The sequence below is a fragment of the Ananas comosus genome, linkage group 21 (genome assembly GCF_001540865.1).
Source record: "Ananas comosus cultivar F153 linkage group 21, ASM154086v1, whole genome shotgun sequence".
In the NCBI taxonomy this organism is placed as follows: Eukaryota; Viridiplantae; Streptophyta; class Magnoliopsida; order Poales; family Bromeliaceae; genus Ananas; species Ananas comosus.
This window is the reverse complement of record NC_033641.1, coordinates 6,892,199-6,903,137: the sequence shown is the minus strand read 5'-3', so window position 1 is coordinate 6,903,137 and position 10,939 is coordinate 6,892,199. Positions and strand designations below refer to the sequence as shown.

The 10,939-nt window shown below is 38.0% G+C and overlaps 2 protein-coding genes across 2 annotated transcripts; one reads left to right on the top strand and one right to left on the bottom strand.

Annotated features, from left to right (window-relative positions):
- Window positions 3,357–4,871, bottom strand: LOC109726327. The gene is made up of 2 exons (XM_020255864.1): window positions 4,842–4,871; window positions 3,357–4,013 (listed from the first exon to the last, which is right to left on the bottom strand). Exons 1-2 carry the CDS (start codon window positions 4,869–4,871, stop codon window positions 3,456–3,458), a joined length of 588 nt encoding a protein of 195 aa, XP_020111453.1. The 3' UTR covers window positions 3,357–3,455.
- Window positions 4,012–9,200, top strand: LOC109726652 (1-aminocyclopropane-1-carboxylate oxidase homolog 1-like). Its single transcript, XM_020256393.1, is given in 4 exon segments — window positions 4,012–5,280; window positions 5,283–5,430; window positions 7,023–7,344; window positions 8,733–9,200. Coding segments are annotated over 4 exon segments (1,125 nt in total). The 5' UTR covers window positions 4,012–4,880; the 3' UTR covers window positions 8,988–9,200.

The following is a 10,939-nucleotide window of genomic DNA, read 5'->3' as shown; positions in this document are numbered from 1 at the left end:
ACTCTACATATATATATATATATAATATACTCATACTATACTATATATAATCTGAGCTACCAGAATACATTTTACCACACTATCACCATCCTTTTGGTGTATTAGGTTTTAGCCCTTAATCCTACCTCCTATGATTATACCCACCCCCCCAGCACTCTGTATCAAAACTCCTTCTACCTACACACCAACCTACCACCATCATTCCAACCCTACACTTTCTCTATACCATAGGGCTAAAAAATCACAACAACCCCATCATCTTGGTACTTATAGATGTATCTAGCTCGCAATATAATTATATCCGTCTCTATGACATATTAATCACTCACAAACATTTGGTGTACTCAAGCTTTCTAACCCGTTAGATCTACCATATTGATCATTTTCCACTCCTTTAGATCATACTCTATTCACCAACAAACAACCACCCAATCAACCCTAGGAGGCCCACTCATTCTAACTCCACACATCTCTTCAATCCAATAGCCAAAAAAATTGGTAGTCACCAATAAACCTTTGTGTATTAATAGCATAGAGCCTAGTCTATATACTAGTATATATACTATCTATATACTATATATCATAATAGAACGGACTACTATTAAATAGTAACACGATCTTTTTGCCATCAAGTTTTTTAACCATTGGATGAAAAATTATACGCGAGTTAGGATGATATTAAGTCAGCTTAGATGAGTGCCCCCTAGTTGAGTGTCTCACACTGGCCTTATATTATAATGCCAATGTCTTCGAAATAATGAAAAAATTAATCCAAAGCTAAACAACTGGTAGGCATAATGAGATTTTGCTACTAATAGAGCCCAGCTCCCAACTCTATATTAATATATATATAATGATCGACTAGCTACTATCTATTATAGTATCGAGCTCCTGTCACTATAGTGTTGTTTCCGATCTTCGCGTCATTCAAATCACCCAGATGCAACACCCATGAAAACTTAATCTAGATAATTTAAAGTTTTTAGAATAAAATTTTATATTTTTTCGACACTAAGTTTACTTTATCTCAAATCCATTTCATAATTGTCAAATTTCAATGCTATTTACCTTTCAAGTTTAACGTGTACTAAGAATTAATTTTTCAAATTTTGATCGAAAAATACCTTTAAAATATATAGATTAAGGTTAACATTCTGATCTGAATTTAAAATTCCTATGCTCAAATTTAAAGAGTATTCAAATTATCCACCGTCCATTTGACATAATTTATTTCACTAAGTAAAACAACGATATCAGAAAATAAAACTGAAATATTATATTATTAAAACACTTTACTACCCTATATCATATTTAATGTGTGATCATTGATTTGAACGCCCTAAGATCGAAAACCAACTATAGTACCGAAAGCTCCGTAGTATAATATATAGTACATAATATCGCTCTCCCTCTCGTCCTTCTCGCCCTCCATTCATCTACTCTCCATCTCCTCTCCCTCCATCTCATTCCTCCACTCTCTTCTCCTCTCCTTATATTAATATATATACTATATAGAGTTGAGATATGATACTTTTACGCAGATCACTCATCATTGTGTCATTATTTTTTAAGCCATTGCTACTTTTATACTAATAGCCCTTGATTAAACACTATTCCTCCTCCACCCACACCCTACTCACCACCTACCTCGCACCCATCATCTCAACCTCACATCCTCTCCATCCAACAGGCTAAAAACAACATTATCACCCTATGATACTTTTACAAATATTCTAAGACCCTACTAATATATAATATACTATATTAAATATAATAATATATATATATAACTATTTGTATACCATAGTACACCGAGCCCTCCTGCTACCTCTGAGTTTTTTCAATGATCCGTTTTCCAAATCTCTACAATGGGCTTCGTTAACCTGATCTAAACTATTAAAAGTTTTTGAAAATCAAATTCATAATTTTCGGCATCATTGGCTATGTATCCAAAAACGGTCTCAATTGACAATTTTAATGTAACCACCTCGGCGCCGCGACCAACGCAAAACACCGCCGACCTTGGTGTATGTGTTTCTGATTTAACGGTTAAAACAATTCAAATCTCATGAAATTTTTTATACGATTTTTATCTTTCACTATTTAAGACAAGATATATACCTCTGATCTTAAATTTACAGTCTTTATTATTCATCTTCATATTTTAAATTACTTGTTTGAATAGGTAAATGATGCCGAAAAATTAATGAAATTTAGTTTCCAAATAACTTCAATATATAAATCAAATCTACGATGCCAATCGTCATTTGGAACCGACATCATAAAAAGTACACTTGGTAGTCCAGCACACCGAGACTCTGTTACTAACCAATAGTATACCAGGACTATATATATAATATATATATAATAATAGTATATATATACTATATATATAATATATATATATATATAAAGAGAAGAGAAGAAAAGAGAGAGAGTCCGGCTAGGGTACTATCGATAGCACCAAGGATTTGGTGCTATCAAGTTTTCTGCCATTAGATTTATCCCTCTGATTATTTTTATCCGTTAGATTATACTATTCAATCAACCACTCACTCAACCCTAGGGGGCCCACATCATTCTAAACACCCATTTCTCAATCTAAGGGCTAAAAAACCAATAGCACCAATAGCTTGGAGCTATTGATAGCATTCCAGCCTAGTTATATATATATATATATATATATATTATAGGGAGAGAGAAAGGTACGGTGATTTATGATATACCAGATTCAACGAAAATAGTCAAAAGACACGTGACAGCACAAAGACTGCTTTAGTATATAGTAAGAGAGGTAGAGATATAGATACAGAATATAGGAAAACTTCAAATACTCCCCTGTGATTTCACAATTTCTTACTTTAGTATCTTGTGATTTAAAGTATATCAAGTTAATATCCTGTGGTTTCATTTTTCTCTTTTTATTAACCATTTTGGGATAATTTTTTGTTAAATCAATGACAAAGTTAAAACTAAAGGGTACTAAAATGAATATTCGATAAACCTAGATAGGGTATCTGAAGTATTTTGTATATAATTTAACAAAATATTAAACCACATGGTACTAAAGTAAGAAAGTGTGAAACTGCATGGGGCATTTGAAGTTTCCCTAGAATATCTTTAATTATATAATTTGACACTTCTTCAATTGCCACGTGGCACTCCTAGCCTTCCTCCATTCCGCGTGGCGCCTCATCCTTCTTCCCCTCTCAGGTGGCCTTCTCTCTCTTCCCCCCTCCCAACCCGACTTTCTCTCTTCTCTCCCCCTCCCTCTCTCCAGCTGGCTTTTTCTTTCTTCCGACCACCCCACCTGATCCTCTCTCACTCTTTCTCTCTCTGTATCTCTTTCTCTCTCTTTCCTCTTTTCTTTCTATTCAAACTTCTTCCCTCTACCCATTTCTCTGTCTTCCCTCACCAGATCCTCTCTTTCTCTCTTTCCTTCTCTCTATTCGACCTCACTCTCTCTGGCTCTTCTCTTTCTCTCTCTTTTTTCGATCCTTCGGGTGAACCGTCCACAACGGCCGCGGTGCCCTCGCCTTGCGCGCGCGGCGGATCGAGCCCTCGCCGATCGGGCCCCGGTCCGCTTCCGGCGACGCCGCCGTGGTGAGGGCGACAAGGACGATGTCGAGGAGCTTCTGCCACTGGCGGATCTGGTCCACGCTGTCACGCACAGTGTTGCACACATCGAGCACCTTCACCGCACAGTCGAAGAAGTCCGCGAGGAGCCGATCCAGCGGCGGCGGCAGCGTCGCCTCGGCGCCACTGTTGAAGAGGAGGATGCGGAACTCCTCCAAGAAAATGAGGAACATATCGAGGAGCTTCCGCGTCCACGAGAGCGAGAGGACGTCATCCCCGGCGAGGTCGAGGAGGAGCTCCGCGACGTGGCGCTGGAACGCCTCAACCTTACCGCCGCCGCTGGAGGGGGAATCGTTGGTGTCGGTGGATGAGGGGATCTGATTGCAGGGGAGGCTGAGGATTGATCCCCCGATCGATCCGAACGGGGAGAAGGAGCACTAGGAGTCAGCAAGAGGGCGCATTATAGCATCGATTGCTTTCCTCGACCGCGGAATCAGATCGGCAAAACCCTAGACATGGAGGAGGAGGAGGAGGAGGTTTATGCGCGAGATTCGTCGTGAGGGATGAATTGGGGGAGGAATAATAATGCGAACCCTTCGATGTTGGTCGCGACTTGAGCAGCTCCAGTTACAAGTGCCACGACGTGTACTAAGCGTGGACACCGAGGGGAGGTTTGTGGGCTCTATAGATTTGCAAATTTCTCAAAGTGAAATTATAGTTGAAACTGTTTGATGTTTGAGCATCCAATTTCCTACATCAGCTGCAGCTGAACAAGATGCCGCATGTATTACTCTTAAGAGACTGAAAGATGAATGTGATTTACAGATCAAAAATATTAATTACGATGACTCTGTGTTCTATAAAAAATTATATGACCATCAGACTACTCACTACGCAGTGTTATTTGCATATAATATAATAACCTTTCATGCGAATATAATTAGAAATTTTAATTTTAATGATTGTGCTACATTTTAGAAAGGCCCGATTGGGATCCTTTCTATTTTAACTATGTCGTACACCGACTCTAAATTGTAGATTAAATATAAATTTATATTAAGTTGTTAGAGTAATGTAACTATTTAAAAATTATTTTATAATATTTTTAGTTAGCTATAATTTTTTAAATTTTAAAATTGTAATACATATATGTTAATTAATTTAAACATTATTTACGCTGGGAATCGCGAGTTCTGCACTAGTATATAAATAAATAAATAGGTAGATATATAAAGCCGCAGTTCCGGACTCGCAAAAGCTCACACCACTACCACCACGACCACCACCGCCGCCATTGCTCGGCCATGTCGTCGTCGTCGTCGTCGTCGGCTCCGGCGTCCTACGACCGCCTCGCCGACCTCCGCGCCCTCGACGCGACGAAATCCGGCGTCCGCGGCCTCGTCGCCGGCGGCGTCGCCGCCGTCCCCCGCGTCTTCCTCCTCCCGCCCGGCGACCGCATCCCCACCCCTCCCCCCCGCGAACCCCAACCCCAACCCCTCTCGACCGTTCCCGTGGTGGATCTTTCTAGAAGCGGCGAGAGGGGGGAGGCGGTCGAGGCGGTGCCGAGGGCGAGCGCGGAGTGGGGGTTCTTCCAGGTCGTCGGCCACGGGGTGCCGCAGGCTGCCACGGCGTCGGTCCTGAAAGCGGTGGCCGCCTTCCACGAGGAGGAGGAAGGGGTAGGGGAAGACGGCAGGCATGCGAAGGGCGGCTTTACTCCCGGGAGCCCCGGCAGGCCGTCAAGTACCACTGCAACTTCGACCTCTACCAGTCCCGCGTCGCCAACTGGCGCTATACCCTCTACTGCCGCATGGCCCCCGATCCCCCCACTCCTGACGACCTCCCCGGCTCCTGCAGGTAGCTTACAATGTCACGTCGCGTATTTAATTGACCTGTTGATAAAAAAAAAAATTATTTTGAATTTACTATTCAATGTTTCAAAATTTTTGAATGTTAGTACATTTTGTACAATTCTTACAACTATAGATTCACTAAAATAAACTCAAATTAAAGAAATTGGAAGGTTGGATAGTAAAATCAAAATTTTGAAATGGTGGGATAGTAGATTCAAAATTATCCATAATTCAGATAAATTCTATCTTATATGTTTTCACCAAGAATTATTCAGGCATTGCCTGCTTGAAATTCAGCTTCAAGAGCGGCCGCAAACTAGCAACTACTTATGCACCGCAAGGACACTTTAACCTGTGATTGTGATTATTTACTAAGAGCAATGAGAGGGTTAATTTTGGGGATGATCAATGCTCTTCTTTAGGTATAATATATTAGACCTTAAGCTATCATGCTTCTCGCGTGGCGACCTGAGCTCTTTCCGAAGTTAGAAAGGAGTTGTATGATCAATATCTCTTATTATAATCAACTTTCTATTCTGTGCTTTTTGCTAGTTTTTCTTACATGTCATTTGCTCAGACGAGAGCCGAATGGCTCGAAATAGCTCTAAACTTATGACCTTAGAAAATTGACGTAAATAAGGTCTAATTTGTCGGTTGAATTGGGTTGTTCAATTTATATATTTACGTAACATTCGGAAGTTCGGGGTATCATTTGTTGATCGGAAGGGATGTATTGTTGATGGTCATTGTGTTTTTAGCTTTTCTTTAACTTTATCATTCGATATTGAACTTACCATAGATCTTGTTACATTTGCATGCATAAAGGGTTTTCTTCTTCTTTTTTTTTCTGTTTTTATTGGCAATGAAATCAAATTCCCAACTTTACTGTTAATCTTGAATCTTGTCAACTTCTAAAATTTTTTCAAGAATTTCCTGCAGTTTAAATGCAATTCCATCAATCACATATACATGGCTTTTTTAAAGAGATGTTTAGGGATCTTTGTTAAGAAAAGAACAAAGATTTTATTTTTTCTTGAACCGAAAAATTTAAGAACAGTTTAGGAAGAAAGAAAGAGAAGATGTTTACAAACAGTTTGTGAATTCCTTTTTTTCCCCTTATAAACCTTCAAGAAAACTTATCCCACGATGTGCTAGATTATCTGGGCCCTATGAGGGCATTCCATGTATTCTGCAGAAATGGCATGCCCCCTTTGCATGATAAACCAATTCTTAATTGCAGTTGTTGTACGTGCTGCATATTTTTTGTTTTCTCCAAAGTTTGAAATTTGATATGAGATGACCTTCTTGGAAACTTAGACCTGTGCTCTATCAGATTTGTTCATATATTATCCATCAATTGATGTGATATTGTTGATCGTTGACAGGTTTTCATTTATCCTACTAATTATTTAGATTTGCTTTTCGGAACTTCAACTATTGTTGGCTCTATGTTAAACTAGATACAGAACCCTTTTTTTTAACACTTTTAAGTATGGTACCATTGTTACTAATGGTTTGCCGTTTGAACTTTTCTGTGTAGTTATCTTTGTTCACACGATCAACTTCTAAGAGTACATCTACTTCTTTGTCTTTTAGGGATGAACTTTTTGAATATGCCAATCATGTCATGACGTTGGGAAATACTTTGTTCGAGCTTCTCTCGGAGGCGCTCGGACTTAGTCCGACCTATTTAGCTGACATCGAATGCAACAAGGGGCAAATTCTGCTCTGCCACTATTATCCGCCGTGTCCTGAGCCCGAACTTGCCATTGGGACAAGCCCGCATTCTGACTCTGGTTTCTTGACTGTTCTTCTCCAAGATCACATTGGTGGCCTTCAAATTCTTCATGATGGTGAGTGGGTTGATGTTGCGCCTATACCTGGAGCACTGGTCGTCAACATTGGTGATCTCCTGCAGGTACTTTTGGACAATAAAAATGCAATCTTTGTCGCTTTGATTATTTTGTCCTTTATACATGCACAAATAATCAAGAACACCTTATATTGAAATATTCTGACAGACCCTAAGATTACTAAGTGTTTTAGGCCAGCAGTGCCATATCTTTTCCCTTTTACTTGCTTTTTGTTTGCTGGATTGGGCATAACTGGTGGCTAATTAATTGTTCCTTTGAAAATTTTAACAAATAAATGACGGTTGATGGTAGATCAATTTTAAAGGTAAGAATGTTCAGATAATTTGTGAACAGGTCTATGAACTTGTTGATTTTAGCATTTGGATTGTTCAAATAACTTATTATTTGATTTTGGAAAATTTAGCCAATTTCCATTACAACTAACTAGTCTACTTAAAGAAAGTTATAGAATATCCCATTTATTGAGTAATCCATCAAAAAAGTGGGAAGAATGTTAAGAGGTTGTTTGGTCGTCGGCATTTCAAGCTGCAATGTAGCTGCAACTGCAAGGCCAAACAATACTGTTTGGTTTGCTGTATTCTGTACTTGGATAGAGTAATAATTTTGCATTTTGACCTATCCCAAAATTAGGCGTAGCTGGAAATGCTGCAGTTGGATGGAGTCATTTTAAGCCGGGGTAATCTTATCTATCTGTTCACCTCCCAAACAAGAGGAAAAATAAAAAGAAAGAACATCTTCATTGAGTGTTGTCAAGAATTTAAGTGCTGTGGCATAGGATTGTGCCGAGAACTTACTGGCACCGTGCGACACGATGTGTGCCGTACCGTGCCGATGTGTGCTGGTCACAGAAATACTTGTGTGCCGACATATTATGATATGAAATATTTATTTTCTTTGGCAATAATATATTCTAATTACTTATTATATTATTTATCAAATTTTTTGTACTATATAGAAAATTGAGCCATGTCATCGGGAGAGGGGACGTATCATGTTGGTATCTTATCAGCACAGTGGGCATGGCTTGTACCGATGAGCACTTAAAACCTTTAGGTGTAGTTTTCTAGTCCACATACAAAGTGCATCTTCCAACTGCTTGCAACCAATTAGAGTTGCAACACTCTCAACAGTAAACAACCAATTGGTATAGATTTTGATATAGCTACGTATTTCTAAACACACTGTATTTTACAACAACAACTAGATCCTAACAAATGTGTCCTTATTGTTTCATTAATGGGCTTAAATCTGAAAAACTTAAGAAGTTCAAGTGCTTGTGTCCGAATGGCCAATAGTTTGTGGTTGGGGGTTCCAGAAGCTTTTTGCCATCTAAAGTTTGATTACGCATATTTGATCATTTACGACAAACAGATTCTGAAAGGTTCATGTTAGATCCTATCTAAAGCTTCTTTTCTTCTTGCATGCACTTCAGCTGATCACCAATGATAAGTTCAAAAGCGTCGAGCATCGCGTTCTGGCGAAGAACACGGGACCCCGGGTTTCGGTGGCGTGTTTCTTCAGTACCCATTTCCATCCATCCTCGACGAAGATGTATGGCCCAATCAAGGAGCTATTATCCGAGGATAATCCTCCTTTGTACCGGGAGACACTCGTTAGAGATTACATGGCGTACTATTACTCGAAGGGGTTAGACGGAAAAACCGCAATATCGCATTTCAGGTTGTGATTTTCATATATACGATGTATTAAACATTGCAGCGTGATATTCTCGGTCATGATGTTATACATATTTTCACTATACATTACAAATATGTAAGAATTAGCTTGAATAAAAAAAGGAAAATGGCAATAAGTTAACGAATTAAGCAAGAAAACATGTTTTCAGTGTGTTTTTGTGTGATGCAATTGTTAATGTATTTTGTGGTCACGATTTCTATTAGATCAGTCTTTTGGATAACATGATATCAGAGCGAAATCTAAAATTCTTTCATTTTGTAAGGTTTTGGGTTCAACTTTTATCTTCAACATTTAATTGGTAAAATTTCTGCATGATGTAATGGGTTAAAATTTTATCCCATATCTCGCATATTAATTTTACATATTTTTCGTATTTATCGTACACGACGTGTCTGGAGATGTTAATATATATTCTCAGACCTTGTATATTCCCAGATCTCGAGCCTAATTGTTACTAGATCACTTTTTATGACTGTTTCCGGAGAGAATCTGACCTCTAATTATTTTGTGCTTGGGTATTTCTTGTAACAGAGAAACTATGAAATATTGTATTAAAACTGTTGCAATGAAATACATGAAGCTGAATTTGAATTAAAGTATGATAAAATAAATAATGAAAGATTATTTTTAGTTAGTAGCAATATTTTTCAGTGAAATAAATAATGAATATTAGTTATTATTAGTAATACCTATACACCCAAAAGTGAGTGCCACTAATATTTTTACACTAGTTTTATTAAATTTTTTTGAATATTAAGATTCCAAGAAGAGTATTTAAACTCTTGGACAGCTGAGTGTTAGATTCAGGGGCTGTTTGGCTTAGATTCGAAAAATGTATTTTTGCGGAAATTAAAAGGTTTAGAGTGTTTGACTGAGTCCCGTAGAGTTTATACTTACCTAATGTATATCTCTTGAATGAGTGCTATATATGTATCTTACATCTACTCTAAACGGGACGTTTCGTTAGATGTAAATATAAATACAGTATAGTTGGAGTTCCATATTGTGAGACCCCAGATAGTTCTATACATATATATGATATAATAGGGCTAATATTCTTAACCCGACTTAAGAATTTTCGGTGGTGGCTATGCCCAAAAGGTTAAAAGAGTTAAGCGTATTAGGACGAGAATAGTTCTAGGATGGATGATCTCCTCAGAAGTTGGGGTGTTTTAGTTGGTATTAGAGCCAATTACTAGCCGTAAATGTGTGATGAGTTTCGACTGATACAGGATTATACAGTGGGGCTATATAGCAGGAAAAGCGAGGCTCTCATGCTGTTGACTATTGTGGGTAGAGCGTGGCTCCCTTACAAGGTCGGTTTAGGCTAGCGAGACAAGTCTTATATCACATGATACTTGTAAGTCTAAGCCTGACGAGAACGTCAGAACTTAAAGGGGGGGAGAATGTAAGACTTCAGATAGTACTATACATATTATATAATAGGGCTAATACTCTTAACCAGAATTAAATATTTTAGATGGTAGCTAGGCCCAAGAGGTTAAGAGAGTTAAGCGTCCTAGGATGGGAGTAGTCCTAGGATAGGTGACCCCAGAAAAGTTGGTGTGTCGCACATGCAATTAAGTATGCAGCTGTTGCAACTACATGCATCCTATTTGGTTGAATGTAGCGGAAAGCATTACAACTATAAATAATTTATTTGGTTGTATGCAGTTGGGAAATAAATTTTTAAAATTTTAATATTTTATATATATATATATATATATATGATTGTATGATCAACTCCAATGTAAAAAAAAAAAAAAAAAAAAAAAAAAAAAAAAAAAAAAAAAAAAAAAAAATTAAGGTGCACATTCTTGCTGTGATTTTCGAACGCGTTTGTTAGCATGTAAATCTTTTGTATAATCCGATAGAGAGAATGCAGCAATTCTTTAATAAAGTATACAAAAATATTTACTACCAACAAATTTAGAGATTCCA

What these genes read in the sequence shown, in the direction of transcription:
- LOC109726327 (XM_020255864.1), bottom strand. Translation starts at nt 4,871, where the DNA reads ATGGCGGCGGTGGTGGTCGTGGTGGTAGTG. An exon ending in TGGTGGTCGTGGTGGTAGTG is followed by an intron (nt 4,014 to 4,841) that starts GTGTGAGCTTTT and finishes GCTGACTCCTAG; the next exon opens with TGCTCCTTCTCCCCGTTCGG.